At 40.7% G+C, this 18249-nt stretch overlaps 1 protein-coding gene and 1 long non-coding RNA gene across 4 annotated transcripts in view; one reads left to right on the plus strand and one right to left on the minus strand.

Annotated features, from left to right (window-relative positions):
* The window catches only part of LOC127849765 (protein dopey-1-like), a 49981-nt gene extending 33610 nt beyond the window's left edge, over positions 1–16371 (plus strand). The window contains 11 exon segments of the mRNA XM_052382515.1: positions 382–510; positions 1345–1482; positions 2627–2787; positions 3268–3648; positions 3697–4163; positions 4846–4946; positions 7948–8057; positions 11279–11490; positions 12556–12708; positions 14181–14314; positions 16360–16371. Of these exon segments, the coding sequence (XP_052238475.1) occupies positions 382–510; positions 1345–1482; positions 2627–2787; positions 3268–3648; positions 3697–4163; positions 4846–4946; positions 7948–8057; positions 11279–11490; positions 12556–12708; positions 14181–14314; positions 16360–16371 (1998 nt within the window).
* Positions 8808–10830, minus strand: LOC127851447 (uncharacterized). 3 transcript variants are annotated; one of them, XR_008035770.1, is made up of 4 exons: positions 10749–10830; positions 10548–10614; positions 10279–10345; positions 8808–8867 (listed from the first exon to the last, which is right to left on the minus strand). It is a non-coding gene; the product is annotated as an uncharacterized LOC127851447 (long non-coding RNA). The 3 variants fall into 3 exon arrangements; XR_008035771.1 differs by lacking the exon at positions 8808–8867 and adding an exon at positions 9276–9335; XR_008035772.1 differs by lacking the exon at positions 8808–8867 and adding an exon at positions 9343–9402.
* Positions 16372–18249: the final 1878 nt, after the last annotated feature.

The raw sequence follows: 18249 nt of genomic DNA on the forward strand, positions 1-18249 counted from the left end.
TACAAGATTAGTCTGCGGAGTCCACACAGGCTAATCTGGGACCACTTTTTTTGCCTAGACATGATTTTCATTTAGAAAAGTAAAAAAAAAGCGGAAATAGTTGTCCCTGGTTAGCCTGTGCGGACTTCAAGGCTCTATTATTAAACTTTTTTAATTCCAGCAGCTAAATAAAATAGACCCAGCCCACTTGAATGGTTTGGTGGTAGATGCTACTGCATCCAGGGTTTTAAGTATTTTTAGCGATTAATGTTGTAGGCCCTGTGCCATTATATACATGTGAGGTATGTTGTAGGTTGTGAGCCCACTTGGTGCAAAATGATACCATGTGTCACATGTGAGTTTTTTGCATCAATAGGGCAATATATGTAAGGTATGTTGTAGGTTGTACGCCAGTATATACTGGAGTTTATCAGCCCTATATCGCTGCCACATGGCATACATCTGCTTGGAGCGATTGCTGTAGCATGGAATGACAGACGAAGGAAACCACTTCCAAAGTCCACCAGAAAGGTATTGTGGTTTCCTATGAACTAAGAACAGTAGAATAGCATTTAAATTTGTCACTCTGTAAGTTTCTCCTTCAATAATATTAATGTTTATCTCTTGTAACCGAGGTAGAAAAATCCTGTGAGGATTGAACTCAGACCCTCCCAGTTCCAAGGCAGACACTCTACTGTGTCGCTATAAAAGCTAGCTCATACAAGAAGGCAGTATTAGTGCTCCTTATGCGTTAATCTACTTCGTTTTTCTTCCATTTAATATAGCACATTTATTGATCATATAACTTAATGTTTGTAACTGTTTTAAAGAAGTCTTATGGAATGGAAAACTCTGGTCTCCTGAAAGTCTGATGTAACCAAAATTCCAGACAAATGTTGATAATCTGTAACCAGTAATCTGTCACATTCCATGTTTTTGCTATGTGACTGCATTCTGTTCACATCCCATGGTGTTGCTATGTGACCGCATGTTGCATCACATGTATCTGTCACATTCCATGTTGTTGCTATGCACCTGCAGGTTGCTACACATGTACATGTATCTGTCACATTCCATGTTGTTGCTATGTGACTACAGGTTGCTACACATGTACATGTATCTGTCACATTCCATGTTGGTGCTATGTGACCGCATGTTGCTACAGGTGTATCTGTCACATTACATGTTGTTGCTTTGTGACCGCATGTTGCTACAGGTGTATCTGTCACATTACATGTTGTTGCTTTGCGCCTGCAGGTTGCTACACATGTACATGCATCTGTCACATTTCATGTTGTTGCTATGTGACTGCAGGTTGCTTCATGTGTATCGGTCACATTCCATGCTGTTTCTATGCACCTGCAGGTTGCTGAGGCTCCCAGTGATGACCAGGTGTTGTTGGTGGAGCTGGTGGGGGCCCTGCGTGTGTTGCCGCTGGATATGCTCATACACACAGTCAAAGATGTGCTGGCCAACCCACCAAACAGTGAGCTAAGCAGGAAGGTATGTCATCAAACTTGTGAACAGAGCTTCTATCTGTACGACCTTGAGGTGCTTTAAATAAGCAGTGCCTTAAAATTACTCTAAAATTGCCTTTAATGTTATATAAAGATATCATCCATTTTTATCAGTTTCACAAAAAAACATGTGTGAATTTGGTAAGACAACTGCAAGATAGCATTTGAGCTGCACTCTGAAAAATGGGATTAAATGCACCTGCATTAGGTGTCGTTCTGGATTATCCTGTCTAATTAGAGACGAAACTTTCCACTTTAATTTGTTTTTGTTTAAGAAAAGACATTCTTTAAATGAAAAATACCATTAAAGTAAAGAGTGTCGTCCCAGATGAGCCTGTTCGGCCTTCACAGGCTAATATGAGACATCACTTTCTGCACATGCATTAAGCCCTGTTTTAGCAGAGCAAGGCTCACCTGTTTCCTGTGCTATATTTCAGAGGAGTGTATCTCTGGAGTTGAACATGCTGCAGTTCTTCTACACGTAGGCTCACCTGTTTCCTGTGCTATATTTCAGAGGAGTGTATCTCTGGAGTTGAACATGCTGCAGTTCTTCTATACGTAGGCTCACCTGTTTCCTGTGCTATATTTCAGAGGAGTGTATCTCTGGAGTTGAACATGCTGCAGTTCTTCTACACATAGGCTCACCTGTTTCCTGTGCTATATTTCAGAGGAGTGTATCTCTGGAGTTGAACATGCTGCAGTTCTTCTACACCTAGGCTCACCTGTTTTCTGTGCTATATTTCAGAGGAGTGTATCTCTGGAGTTGAACATGCTGCAGTCCTTCTACACGTTGGCTCACCTGTTTCCTGTGCTATATTTCAGAGGAGTGTATCCCTGGAAGTGAACATGCTGCAGTTCTTCTACACCTAGGCTCACCTGTTTTCTGTGCTATATTTCAGAGGAGTGTATCTCTGGAAGTGAACATGCTGCAGTTCTTCTACACCTAGGCTCACTTGATTCCTGTTCTATATTTCAGAGGAGTGTATCTCTGGAGTTGAACATGCTGCAGTCCTTCTACACGTTGGCTCACCTGTTTTCTGTGCTATATTTCAGAGGAGTGTATCTCTGGAGTTGAACATGCTGCAGTTCTTCTACACGTAGGCTCACCCGTTTCCTGTACTATATTTCAGAGGAGTGTATCTCTGGAAGTGAACATGCTGCAGTTCTTCTACACGTACGTCCAGCACAGCCCCCCCGGTCATCTGTCTGACTCCTGGTCTGCCCTCTCCACTCTGCTCAGGGATTCCCTACAGATCAATCTGAATGCACCAGGACAGTTCCTGCTTCTTATGTAAGAATTGGAATATTCAAGCTGCTTTCTGGGAACACTTGGCTTAATGCATGTGCAAAAAGTCTCATCCCAGATGAGCCTTTTGCAGGGACGACATTTTCCGCTAACTAAAATCCAAGTTGAAATTGCTGCACAGGCTAATCTAGGACAACGCTTTACGCATATGCCTTAAGCTTAGTATTCACAGAACATAGCTCAAATAATTATTTCCTGTGTCAACCAGCCTTTACACATTTTACTTGATTTGTTTGTTAAAATAAAATTTAACATATTTATTTAGTATTTATTCTTCTTTATTTTTATGCTAATAATATGGATTGTCTTCCAATATGATATCATGTTTTTGGCTGTAGTTATTGAATTGGTTCCTCAAAAGAAAATATATCTGTACCAAAACACTAAACTTAATGCTTATATCTTAAATTATTTCAATATTGCTTTGCATTAAGATAGCATATTTATCTGGCATGTTAATTGCAGGATACTGAATGAGTTTGTACAGAAGACGCCAGCGTTCACAGAGAAGCGTTCACAGCGAGAGGTTCAGGAACTTGCACAGCGCCTCCTGGAGGCCGTGTCCAACATTGCGGGCTCCAGTCTGGAGCAGTCTACGTGGCTACGCAAGAATTATGCTGTGAAGCCTGGTCCCCAGCACAGTGCTGACATCGAGGGGGAGGACACTGGCCTGCCAGACACTGGTAAGTCTTGTCCCCAGATTAGTGTTGACATAGAGGGGGAGGACACTGAACTGCCAGACACTGGTATGTCTGGTCTCCAGCACAATGCTGACATAGAGGGAGAGGACACTGACCTGCCAGACACTGGTAAGTCTGGTCCCTGGCACAGTGCTGACATCGAGGGGTAGGACATTGGCCTGCAAAACACTGGTAAGTCTGGTCCCCAGCACAGTGTTGATATAGAGAGGGAGGACACTGGCCTGCCAGACACTGGTAAGTCTGGTTCCCAGCACAGTGCTGATATAGAGGGGGAGGACACTGGCCTGCCAGACACTGGTAAGTCTGGTCCTCAGCACAGTGCTGATTTAGAGGGGAAGGACACTGGTCTGCCAGACACTGGTAAGTCTGGTTCCCAGCACAGTGCTGACATAAAGGGGGAGGACACTGGTAAGTCTGGTCCCCAGCACAGTGCTGACATGGAGGAGGAGGAAACTGGCCTGCCAGACACTGGAAAGTCTGGTCCCCAGCACAGTTCTGACATCGAGGTGGAGGACACTGGCCTGCCAGACACTGGAAAGTCTGGTCCCCAGCACAGTGCTGACATGGAGGAGGAGGAAACTGGCCTGCCAGACACTGGAAAGTCTGGTCCCCAGCACAGTTCTGACATCGAGGGGGAGGACACTGGCCTGCCAGACACTGGTAAGTCTGGTCCCCAGCACAGTGCTGACATAGAGGGGGAGGACACTGGCCTGCCAGCCACTGGTAATTCTGGTCCCCAGCACAGTGCTGACATAGAGGGGATGGACACTAGCCTGCTGGACACTGGTAAGTCTGGTCCCCAGCACAGTGCTGACATAGAGGGGAAGGACACTGGCCTACCAGACACTGGTAAGTCTGGTCCCCAGCACAGTGCTGACATACAGAGGGAGGAGACTGGCCTGCCGGACACTGATAAGTCTGGTCCTCAGCACAATGCTGACATCGAGATGGAGGACACTGACCTGCCAGACACTGATAAGTTTGGTCCTCAGCACAGTGCTGACATAGAGGGGGAGGACACTGGCCTGCAAGACACTGGTAAGTCTGGTTCCCAGCACAGTGCTGACATAGAAGCGAAGGACACTGGCCTGCCAGCCACTGCTAAGTCTGGTCCCCAGCACAATGCTGACATAGAGGGGGAGGACACTGAACTGCCAGACACTGGTAAGTCTGATCCCCAGCACAGTGCTGACATAGAGGGGGAGGGCACTGGCCTGCTGGACACTGGTAAGTCTGGTAGCCAGCACAGTGCTGACATAGAGGGGAGGACACTGGCCTGCCAGACACTGGGAAGTCTGGTCCCCAGCTGTACACTATTCATGCTATCTCTCCTTTCTTGCAGAGCCTGTGGCGGTGCACAAGCGTGTGGCTGACTTGGATCCAGTGAGACTCAACTCTGTTGAGAGCAAGTACAGCGTCCAGGCACTCTCTGTACTGGCAGAGGTAGTACTCACTGACTTTTCTTCCCTTCGCCGTCTTTTCTCCGCAGGAGTAACTCTGAACATCTTTCTCTTCCTGCTCTTCCCTATTTTATTCACTATCCATCTCTAGCCTCCCACTAATGTTGCAAATCTCTTCCCTTTTACCTCCTCTTTCTTTATTCCCAACCTCCCTGCACACTTTCTTAAGCCTCTCTTTTTCTCTCATTGTCTCTATCTTTTTTCTACCATGGTTTTGTTCTCATTTTTTATGCTCCCCCCCAAATTTTTGGGGGGGAACATATAGTCGCTGCTTCGTCTGTCCTTGCCCATGTGTTCGTCCGTCCGTGCACAATTTTTGTTCGGGCTTTTTCTCAGCAATTAATGACCGGAATTCAACTCATATTATCAGCCGGTTCTTGTCGGATGATTTTTCACAGACTTATGGCCCTTTGAAATTTTCCATTGTACATATAGTGCAATTCTTGTCCGAGCTATTTCTCAGCAACTTATTGCGGGAATTCAATGAAACTTTATGGGAAGCTTCACTACCAACAGGAGATGTGCATATTATCAGCCGGTTATGGTAGGATGATTTTTAACCAGGTTTTTCGAAGGAAAAAACTGGTTATTAGATTGGCGAATGCGGGCGGGCTGGCTGGCTGGCTGGCGGGCTGGCTGGCGGGCTGGCGGGCGGGCGGAACAAGCTTGTCCGGGCCATAACTTTGTCGTTCATTGTGAGATTTTAAAATCATTTGGCACATTTGTTAACCATCATTAGACGGTGTGTCGCGCGAAAAAATTACGTCAATATCTCCAAGGTCAAGGTCACACTTTGAGTTCAAAGGTAAAAAATAGCCATAAATGAGCTTGTCTGGGTTATAACTATGTCATTCATTATGAGATTTTAAAATCATTTGGCACATTTGTTCACCATCATGGGACGGTGTGTCGCACGAAAGAATCACGTCAATATCTCCAATGTCAAGGTCGCCACGACTAAAAATAGATTTATTTTAAAACAAACTTACAAAGGGGGTTAATTTTGTTTGTTCATTTCAAAAGTTCAGTTTGAGTTGTCTCTCTTAATCAGATTTTTTTCACAATGAAAACCTGGTTTTGTGACAATTTTGTCCCTTGTTCACAGAGTTATGGCCTTTGAAATTTTCTATAAACTGTACATATAGTGCAATTCTTGTCCAGGCTATTTCTCCCCAACTACTGACTGGAATTCAATGAAGCTTTATGGGAAGCTTAACTACCTTGATAAGATGCGCATGTTATTTGTGGGTTCTGGTTAGATGATTTATTTAGAGAGTAATGGCCCTTTGAAATTTTTAAGTTGCTAAACCATCCATTGTATTATTTTGTCCAAAGTTATGCCCCTCAAGACGTTTCCTTTTATCTGAATATATAGTGCAATATTGTGACCAAAAAAACCTTTGGGGAGCATCACCCGTTTCCGACTGTTTCTTGTTTAAGTCTGTCATGAAAGTCTGATAAAGTTTTTCTGTACAATTGAAAAGCATAAATGCAATTTGTGCAATATATTCAAAAGAGCATTACTGTTTGTCAGTGTTAAAAGAGCAACACATTCAACACAATTCAACTGATGTGATCTGATGATTGCAGGTATCGCAGAATGTAAGAAAACAAAATGAAATGCTAATACAACATTCACATACTGGTTAATATGCAAGTCTATAGATAAGCAAGGTTTTACCTGACCCCCTGTGTATATTTCAGATCACTGCCCCACTGCTGGATGTCACATTGTATATTTCAGATCACTGCCCCACTGCTGCATGTCACACTGCATATTTCAGATCACTGCCCCACAGTTGGAGGTCACATTGTATATGTCAGATCACTGCCCTACAGTTGGATGTCACACTGTATATGTCAGATCACTGCCTTACAGTTGGATGTCACACTGTATATGTCAGATCACTGCCCCACTGTTGGATGTCACACTGTATATTTCAGATCACTGCCCCACAGTTGGATGTCACACTGTATATGTCAGATCACTGCCTTACTGTTGGATGTCACACTGTATATTTCAGATCACTGCCTTACTGTTGGATGTCACACTCTATATTTCAGATCACTGCCCTACTGTTGGATGTCACACTGAATATGTCAGATCACTGCCCCACTGGTGTATGCCACACTGTATATTTCAGATCACTGTCCCACAGTTGGAGGTCACACTGTATATTTCAGATCACTGCCCCACTGTTGGAGGTCACACTGTATATTTCAGATCACTGCCTTACTGTTGGATGTCACACTGTATATTTCAGATCACTGCCCCACTGTTGGATGCCACACTGTATATTTTAGATTACTACCCCACTGTTTGATGTCACATTGTATATTTCAGATCACTGCCCCACTGTTGGATGTCACACTGTATATTTCAGTTCACTGCCCCACTGCTGGATGTCACTCTCTATATTTCAGATCACTGCCCCACTGCTCGATGTCACACTGTATATTTCAGATCACTGCCCCACTGTTGGATGTCACACTGTTTATTTCACATCACTGCCCCACTGTTGGATGTCACATTGTATATTTCAGATCACTGCCCAACTGTTAGATGTCACACTGTATATTTCAGATCACTGCCCTACTGTTAGATGTCACACTGTATATTTCAGATCACTGCCTTACTGTTGGATGTCACACTCTATATTTCAGATCACTGCCCCACTGTTGGATGTCACACTGTATATTTCAGATCACTGCCCCACAGTTGGATGTCACACTGTATATTTCAGATCACTGCCCAACTGTTGGATGTCACACTGTATATTTCAGATCACTGCCCCACAGTTGAATGTCACACTGTATATTTCAGATCACTGCCCCACTGCTGGATGTCACACTGTATATTTCAGATCACTGCCCCACAGTTGGATTTCACACTGTATATTTCAGATCACTGCCCCACTGTTGGATGTCACACTGTATATTTCAGATCACTGCCCCACTGTTGGATGTCACACTGTATATTTCAGATCACTGCCCCACTGCTGGATGTCACATACAGCAGTGAGGAGAAGGAAAAGGTGGCTCCATTCCTCATCACCCTCCTCTACAACATCTTCCCCTACCTACGAGCTCACAGGTCAGTATGTGAAACTCACTTCTTGATTTCAACTCAATCATTTTATTACGTGTTATTCAACACTTTTTATTACCATTTTACATTGTTTATAAGATTTAAATACAATAGAAATTTGTTTTAAAAAATATATAAATAAATGGCTACTTCAACCTTTTGACTTTTACCCAGCACATTCTTTTTCAAGCGTTTGATTGTCAAACCATCAACTGAGCAATTGTGAATTTTGGGACTAGATACAAAAAACAGATACTTTGTACAGATTGGACTATGACTATGGTAATAATATCAGTAAAAAAAAAAATTCCCTGTAATGTTCCATATTGTCCTTACAGCACATATAACCTTCCCAGCCTCGACGGTGCTTCTATTACAATGTTATGTTCCATATTGTCCTTACAGCTTGTATAACCTGCCCAGCCTGTGTGGTGCTTCTATTACAATATTATGTTCCATATTGTCCTTACAGCTTGTATAACCTTCCCAGCCTGTGCGGTGCTTTATTTCCCTGTGATGTTCCATATTGTCCTTACAGCTTGTATAACCTTCCCTGCCTGTGCGGTGCTTCTATTTCCCTGTAATGTTCTATATTGTCCTTACAGCTTGTATGACCTTCCCAGCCTGTGCGGTGCTTCTATTTCTATTTAATGTTCCATATTGTCCTTACAGCTTGTATAACCTTCCCAGCCTGTGCCGTGCTTCTATTTCCCTGTAATGTTCCATATTGTCCTTACAGCTTGTATAACCTTCCCAGCCTGTGCAGTGCTTCTATTTCCCTGTAATGTTCCATATTGTCCTTACAGCTTGTATAACCTTCCCAGCTTCGACGGTGCTTCTATTACAATGTAATGTTCCATATTGTCCTTACAGCTTGTATAACCTTCCCAGCCTCGAGGGTGCTTCTATTACAATTTAATGTTCCATATTGTCCTTACAGCTTGTATAACCTTCCCAGCCTATGTGGTGCTTCTATTACAATAGTATGTTCCATATTGTCCTTACAGCTTGTATAACCATCCCAGCCTGTGCGGTGCTTTATTTCCCTGTAATGTTCTATATTGTCCTTACAGCTTGTATGACCTTCCCAGCCTGTGCGCTGCTTCTATTTCTATTAAATGTTCCATATTGTCCTTACAGCTTGTATAACCTTCCCAGCCTGTGCCGTGCTTCTATTTCCCTGTAATGTTCCATATTGTCCTTACAGCTTGTATAACCTTCCCAGCCTGTGCAGTGCTTCTATTTCCCTGTAATGTTCCATATTGTCCTTACAGCTTGTATAACCTTCCCAGCCTGTGCAGTGCTTCTATTTCCCTGTAATGTTCCATATTGTCCTTACAGCTTGTATAACCTTCCCAGCTTCGACGGTGCTTCTATTACAATGTAATGTTCCATATTTTCCTTACAGCTTGTATAACCTTCACAGCCTGTGTTGTGCTTCTATTACAATGTTATGTTCCATATTGTCCTTACAGCTTGTATAACCTTCCCAGCCTGTGCGGTGCTTCTATTTCCCTGTGATGTTCCATATTGTCCTTACAGCTTGTATAACCTTCCCAGCCTGTGCGGTGCTTCTATTTCTATGTAATGTTCCATATTGTCCTTACAGCTTGTATAACCTTCCCTGCCTGTGTGGTGCTTCTATTTCTATGTAATGTTCCATATTGTCCTTACAACTTGTATAACCTTCCCAGCCTGTGCGAGCTTCTATTTTCCTGTAATATTCCATATTGTCCTTACAGCTTGTTTAACCTTCCCAGCCTGTGCGGTGCTTCTAGTTCTATGTTACTGTAATGTTCCATATTGTCCTTACAGCTTGTATAACCTTCCCAGCCTGTGCGGTGCTTCTATATCCATGTAATGTTCAATATTGTCCTTACAGCTTGTATGACCTTCCCAGCCTGTGCGGTGCTTCTATTTCTATGTAATGTTCCATATTGTCCTTACAGCTTGTATAACCTTCCCAGCCTGTGCAGTGCTTCTTTGTCCCTGTAATGTTCCATATTGTCCGTACAGCTTGTGTAACCTTCCCAGCCTGGGCAGTGCTTCTATTTCCCTGTAATGTTCGATATTGTCCTTACAGCTTGTATAACCTTCCCAGCCTGTGCGATGCTTCTATTTCTATGTAATGTTCCATATTGTCCTTACAGCTTGTATAACCTTCCCAGCCTGTGCGGTGCTTCTATTTCTATGTAATGTTCCATATTGTCCTTACAGCTTGTATAACCTTCCCAGCCTGTGCGGTGCTTCTATTTCCCTGTAATGTTCCATATTGTCCTTACAGCTTGTATAACCTTCCCAGCCTTGTGCGGTGCTTCTATTTCCCTGTTATGTTCCATATTGTCCTTACAGCTTGTATAACCTTCCCTGCCTGTGCGGTGCTTCTATTTCCCTGTAATGTTCTATATTGTCCTTACAGCTTGTATTACCTTCCCAGCCTGTGCGGTGCTTCTATTTCTATGTAAAGTTCCATATTGTCCTTACAGCTTGTATAACCTTCCCAGCCTGTGCGGTGCTTCTATTTCCCTGTAATGTTCCATATTGTCCTTACAGCTTGTATAACCTTCCCAGCCTGTGCGGTGCTTCTATTTCCCTGTAATGTTCTATATTGTCCTTACAGCTTGTATAACCTTCCCAGCCTGTGCGGTGCTTCTATTTCCCTGTAATGTTCTATATTGTCCTTACAGCTTGTATAACCTTCCCAGCCTGTGCGGTGCTTCTATTTCCCTGTAATGTTCCATATTGTCCTTACAGCTTGTATAACCTTCCCAGCCTGTGCGATGCTTCTATTTCCCTGTAATGTTACATATTGTTCTTACAGCTTGTATAACCTTCCCAGCCTGTGCGGTGCTTCTAGTTCTATGTTACTGTAATGTTCCATATTGTCCTTACAACTTGTATAACCTTTTCAGCCTGTGTAATGCTTCTATTTCCCTGTAATGTTCCATATAGTCCTTACAGCTTGTATAACCTTCCCAGCATGTGCGGTGCTTCTATTTCCCTGTAATGTTCCATATTGTCCTTACAGCTTGTATAACCTTCCCAGCCTGTGCGGTGCTTCTATTTCCATGTAATTTCCATATTGTCCTTACAGCTTGTATAACCTTCCCAGCCTGTGCGGTGCTTCTATTTCTATGTAATGTTCCATATAGTCCTTACAGCTTGTATAACCTGCCCAGCCTGGGCGCTGCTTCTATTTCCCTGTAATGTTCCATATTGTCCTACAGCACGTATTACCTGCCCAGCCTGCGTGCCGCCTCCCAGTTTGTGGCATCCATCAGCAGTTACCAGTACACCCGCAAGGCGTGGCGTCGAGAGGCCCTGGAACTCTTGCTGGACCCAGGATTCTTTCAGATGGACTTGGAAAGTATCAAATACTGGACCACCATCGTGGACAACCTCATTACACATGATAAAACAACGTATAAAGATCTCATGGGTAAACATGCTGGCATTTCATGGCCTTTACTTATTGTCCCCTACTGGTTTCACCGGAGGGGACTTATGGTTTGCACTCTGTCAGTCAGTCACACTTTTCTGGATCCTGCAATAACTTTAAAAGTTCTTAATATTTTTTCATAAAACGTCATTTCATTTTGTTCCTATGTCAAAAATTCTGGTTGCTATGGCAACAAATAGACTAGAAATACTGCTGAAAATGGTGGATGTCTGGATCCTGTGATAACTTTAAAAGTTCTTCATATTTTTTCATGAAACTTGAAACATGTATAGATGGCAATATGGACATTATACAAGTCATTTCATTTTGTTCCTACGTCAAAAATTCTGGTTGCTTTGGCAACAAATAAAAAATTTATAAAAATCTGACAATGGTGGAATTTCTGACAATGGTGGAGCCGGTAGGGGACATATATTGCTTGACAATAGTCTTGTTTTAAATTTGCATCATTGTGACGGTTTTTGTCTTTTTCTTCAAAGGATTCTAATCAATTTGCGTCTAATTAAATGTGATTAAATAATTTTTTCTCAACTCAAGAATTATTTGCCTTATCTATTTCTTGTCCAGCTTTTGTGTACATGGCACAGACTGGTTCTATATCTTTTCTGTTTCTTGTTCAGCTCGCGTGTCCATGGCACAGACTGGTTCTATATCTTATCTGTTTCTTCTTCAGCTCGTGTGTCCATGGCACAGACTGGTTCCATATCTTATCTGTTTCTTGTCCAGCTTTTGTGTACATGGCACAGACTGGTTCTATATCTTATCTGTGTCTTCTTCAGCCCGCGTGTCCATGGCACAGACTGGTTCTATATCTTATCTGTGTCTTCTTCAGCTCGCGTCTCCATGGCACAGACTCGTTCTATATCTTATGTGTTTCTTGTTCAGCTTGCGTGTACATTGAACAGACTTGTTCTATATCCTATCTGTTTCCTCTTCAGCTCGTGTGTCCATGGCACAGACTGGTTCTTTATCTTATCTGTTTCTTGTTCAGCTTGCGTGTACATTGCACTGACTGGTCCTTTATCTTATCTGTTTCTTGTTCAGCTCGCGTGTCCATGGCACAGACTGGTTCCCTGAGTCTGTTCACGAGTAGGGAGCAGGAGATAGACCTGAAGGCTGGTATGCTCAAGAGACTGGCATTCACCATCTTCTGCAGTGAGAGCGACCAGTACCAGAAAAACATTCCTGAAATACAAGGTCAGTATGTGTTCTTAATATTTCTATTGCACTTTGAATTAAGTTTAACCCATTTAGAAAAAAGGCCTTGGCAAACAGAGTAGACCCAGATCTGGGTCTGCGCTGTTTGCTTAAATGAATTTCTGTAAGAAATATTCTATATATAGAAATAAATATTCTAGACATCTCTTATATTGAAAATAAATTGATCCAATTTAGAAGGATGGGAGAGTCCACTAGGCATAAATGGGTTGAATCATTTCTGTCAGCATAAGGCTTTCAAAACATGGAAGGTAAAAAATAAGTTTTCAAAAACTCATAACAACACAGGTCACTTGTCTCATTTTATGAAATTTTTGGAACTTTTTCTTTTCCTTTGAATTTCCATCCAATTGCTAGTTTCCTACAACATTTTAAGACTTTTTATGCCCCTGGATTGAATGATTGGGTATATTGTTAACTTTGGTCATAACTTTTGCAATATTAAATAGCAACTTGATGTATCTCATAGAGCTGCACATTTTGAGTGGTGAAAGGTTAAAGTCATTCTTCCAGGTCAAAGGTCAAATATATGGCTTCAAAGCGGCGCAGTAGGGGGCATTGTGTTTTACACAGCTCTTGTCATTATATCTCATAGAATTTTGAAATTGTAGTAGACTACAGAGAATAAGTAATGGAGCTAAAATATCTTAAATCAGTTTACTGAAAAACTTCCAAAACCGAAATTTTGCAAGCTTAAATACCATTTTCTTTGTAGGTATGGCTTTATAAAATACAGTATTTGGTTAAATTATTCTCTGCTATCAATAATTGATTATTTTGTCTTAAAAATTGCTTTCCTGTCATTATGAAATGTATGTACAAAAATTGGCCTCTTCAAGATTTTTTTTGTAATTTTCAGATATTGGAGTTGTTTTTTTCTTTAAGATTGTACAGTTTTTAGTTCAATACTCATATTTATAATTTTATAGTATATATTAGCATAACCAGTTTCCAAAATAGCAATCGACTACAACAATTTCTTATTAGCTGGGTAAATTCCCAAATGGCTTCACAAAATCCTGAAAACATTTTAAACTGCAACAGTTTAATATTTAGATGGAATTTTATTAAAATTACAGTTATACAATTGCTGCAAATTCAAATTTGTCAGTTCAAGCTAAGTTGTTGTATCTTGTTAATTCAAAATATCTTTCTTTGCTATAAATAACAACGTTTTTTTTTCATTTCTTATTTTTAATGATACTATGTGTAGTGTTCTATGAAAATTGGGCAAAATGCATGTGCGAAAAGTGTCGTCCCAGATTAGCCTTTGCAGTTCGCACAGGCTAATCAGGGACGACTTTTTTCGCTTTAATGGGTTTTTTTATTTGAAGGAAGTCCCGTTTTACCTATAATCTAGTTTAAGTGGAAAATGTCGTCCCTGATTAGTCTGTGCGGACTGCAAAGGCTAATCTGGGACGACACTTTTCGCACATGCATTATGTTCCCAGAGAAGCTGGCAGAAAGCCTATGCGTGCCCGCTCCGTCTGTGATGGCCCAGGTGTTCCTGTGTTTCCGGGTGCTCATGCTGCGTGTCTCGCCACAGCACCTCACCTCCATGTGGCCAACCATCATCACTGAGCTGGTCAGCAGAATAATTGTATTTATAATATTAGAACTATCATAAACATGTTTATCTCTTTGTCACTCACACAAATAACAATAACACACTGGAAAATTGTTGAGTTACCAAAAAAAATTCTGGTTATGATGTTGAGAAGACAGTATAATTAATATTGTTTGAAGTCACCTAGTACTGCCAAACTGCAGATAGTTGCTATGTACCTCATTACTGATAATTTAAAACTATCATTTAAGTTTTACCGGTAGATATAATAATAGCTATTATACTATAAACATTGTATAATATCTTTAATATAATATCTTTTATATATCCTTCAATATAATATTGTATAATATCTTTAATATAATATCTTTTATATATCCTTTAATATAATATCTTTTTTTATCTAAGTCATCGTCAATTGATTTTTAGTAATAATTATTCCCCCACTAAACGAAGTTTAGGGGGGTATATAGGAGTGAGCTTGTCGGTTGGTCAGTCTGTCGGTCGGTCCGTCCGTGTCCGCTCTCAAATTCAAGTAGTTTTCATCCGATCTTCACCAAACTTGGTCAGAAGTTGTATCTAGATGATGCCTAGGCCAAGTTCGAACGTGGGCCTTGCCGGGTCAAAAACTAGGTCACGGGGTCACTTAGTGAGTTTTAAACATTCAGCATGTTGTCCGCTCTCTAATTCAAGTAGTTTTCATCAGAGCTTCACCAAACTTGGTCAGAAGTTGTATCTAGATGATGTCTAGGCCAAGTTTGAAAATAGGTCATGGCAGGTCAAAAACTAGGTCACAGGGTCACTTAGTGCGTTTTAAACATTGAGCATGGTGTCAGCTCTCAAATTCAAGTGGTTTTCATCTGATTTTCACCACACTCTGTTAGAAGTTGTATCTAGATAATGTGTAGGTCAAGTTCGAACATGGGCCATGCAGGGTTAAAAACCAGGCCACTGGGTCACTTAGTGCGTTTTTAACATTGAGCATGGTGTCTGCTGTTTTTTGTGAAGACAACATGCAAAATATTCTGTGTCAATGCGGCATGTGGGGGTATTCGTCACGTCTGTGACAAAGCTCTAGTTATCTATTGGATTCTAAATGTTATTCTAATCATATAAGTTGAACTGTGTTTTAATTATCCTGACAATCTTTCATTTAATGATGACATTATCGGGAAATCTCTATTTTCCTTAGATGTTATAGATGATTTTGTATTGCTATTGTTAATAGGAAGAAATTATTATTCATCACAAATGAGGCCACACAAAATCATGTGGAAAGCCAATCATGTAGGAAACTCATGGCTGTACTGGGTCTCACTATTAAGATTATACAATCAAACTTCAGACACCATTTTATTTTGAAAATCCATGAGCATTCAGAAAGTATTTGGTTGCTACATCGCACTCTTTTAAGGACATGTATTCTACTTGAAAAATACTCTACAATACCATACAATCAATCCAAATAACTTTATAAACTTTATTAAAATAAATTTACAAACCCATGTTTTCGTGATTGCCCAACATCTTACTTCTATGAGGCCAATCATCATCACTGAGCTGGTCAGCAGAATAATTTTATTTATGCCCCCCTTCGAAGAAGAGGGAGTATATTGTTTTGCACATGTCTGTCAGCCCGTCGGTCGGTCAGTCCGTTCTCACGAATGATACATTGTGCAACTTTTTTATGCCTAGATATACATTGTGTGTCTTAATTTCATTGTGCGACTAGTCGCACAATACATTTGCCCAAAGTTCGTCAAAATGTGTCTTGTGCAACTTTAAATCTTTCTGGAGAAGTCGCACAACGTTTTTGTCCAAACTGTGTCCAAAGGATGTCCATGTAAAACTGTCTATGCGATGGACGAGACCGTAACTTTTATTTTTGCATGTGTCCGTGAAAGTTTGAGCGTCTATATTTGAGGCAATCAGAAGCCTGTTTATAAAAAAGACGAGCCAATGAACACAAGGCTTTCTAATCGACGCATGCGCGTGCACCTGCGTTCTCCCGCGTGATGGACATGTGGCTTTTGTGTGTAGTGGGACTGTTTTAAACGTTGCAGAAACCAACATAACGGATTTATATTTTATAGAACCATATGTGAGGTAAGTTTCGTATGTTTTCTTTCTATATGTATAATCCATTTAGATGTTTTCTTTTTGTGAATGACTTATGGCACCCAGTTTAAGCAATGAAAATAAATAAGGTCATTTTGAAATGTTTTATTGGCCACACAGTGATCGGGAAATGCAATATTTACTTTGTGTCTCATTTTTTTTACATCCAATATGCCATAAGCACAACTAATTTTAAAAGAGTAAACGCACATTGCTTTCAATAGTTGTTAATAATTTCGCTGTTTTTTCACGCGCACCAGCTCGTCGTTAGCAACGTTAAAAAGACGCCGCCATTTTGCTTGTAAACAACTTTGCTGCAGCAAATTTTTTTTATATGGAAAAAAAGTAAAGCGGCGTTGCGGGGCGGCAGCCACCATAATGAAATTTTAATTAGATTAGACAAACTGTAAATGCCAAACTGGTCAAACCCGAATGCCAAAGTGGCATTTAATTACGATGCCGAAGTAACCAGGTGCCGAAGAAACTAGCTATCTGTCAATTGTAACCATTACCAGTGTGTCTTAAAATGTAGCTTTTCCAGGGAAACCATGTGTTGGCTGACTACATGTTTAAGTTTTACATCTTACGAGCAAATAAATGTGTATTGCTCAAGCAAAAACGTTGATCATTACACTGTTTTCAGTGAAACATATTATAGGATTTTCTTATTTTCTTTTAAAGATGCATTGGCGATTATAAAGATTGCATAAAATGTGAAGTTGGATATCTTTTATTTGAACAACATTAATTGAACATAAAGCTAAAACAATTTCCCCTTTTTCTTGAAAACAATGTTAAATTCCCCTACATGAGGGCCCCCGTCCCTTGAAATGTTATTAGGGTCGTGTAATGATATCTAGGTTAAGTTTAAATCTGGGTAAAGTTTGTCACCAGATGAACTATTAAAAAAATATGAGTTTATAAAACAAGAGGAACAGAACTGTTTAGTTTTCTTTGACAGTGTTCATTTTGTTTTTATGTGAGTAGCTGGTGCATTGCTGCTATATAATTTGCAGTTGAAAGTTATTACTTAAATACATATACATGTAAATATAAATTTTACATTCAATACAAACACACAATGCACTTGCATGTACATTTTGTTTGTAAATAATTCTGAGGTAAATGCAGGGCCTTTTTTCAGCCAAATTTACAGCCTTGATGGTCGACCAATGCAAAGAGAAAATATTATAGTTATTGTGTTTATCAAATGTTTAACTTTTATTGGAATATTCAATGCTGGTCTAAGTTTTGTGCATTTTCACACTATGATCAATGTAAAAAATAAAGATGGTGCAAATTGATAAATAAAATACTGAGTGAACTGTAATTTTTCCTAAGGATATAAAATTATCAGTTGGAAAGTAAAGCAGTCTTGTTGCTTTCTACAAATCAACATGTGTGGATAATACCACAGGATTGCAAATACGAACAATTCTTTCAAACTACTGATATTGAGCTGATTTTTAGCTCGGCTGTTTTTAGAGAAATACCGAGGTATTGTCATAGCCAGCTCTTTGTCCGCCGTCTGTCGTCCGTTTCGTGCTAAAACCTTGACATTTGTCTCTAAAGTCAAAGTGCTTCCACCTACACCTTTGAAACTTCATTTGTAGGTGCACCTTGAGGAGTTCTACACGCAACACCCATTTTTGGGGTCACTAGGTCAGAGGTCAAAGTTACTGTGACCTCTAAAAAAACAATTCCGACAATCTTTTATTCAAAACTGCACCCGCAGCCGAGCGTTGGCACTCGTTATGCGGTGCTCTTGTTTTAATTCCAGTGGTATGGGTAGTTTTACATTCCCTTGAAAAACGCCCTGAAATACTTTTATTGTG

The sequence above is a fragment of the Dreissena polymorpha genome, chromosome 11 (genome assembly GCF_020536995.1).
Source record: "Dreissena polymorpha isolate Duluth1 chromosome 11, UMN_Dpol_1.0, whole genome shotgun sequence".
Taxonomy (NCBI): Eukaryota; Metazoa; Mollusca; class Bivalvia; order Myida; family Dreissenidae; genus Dreissena; species Dreissena polymorpha.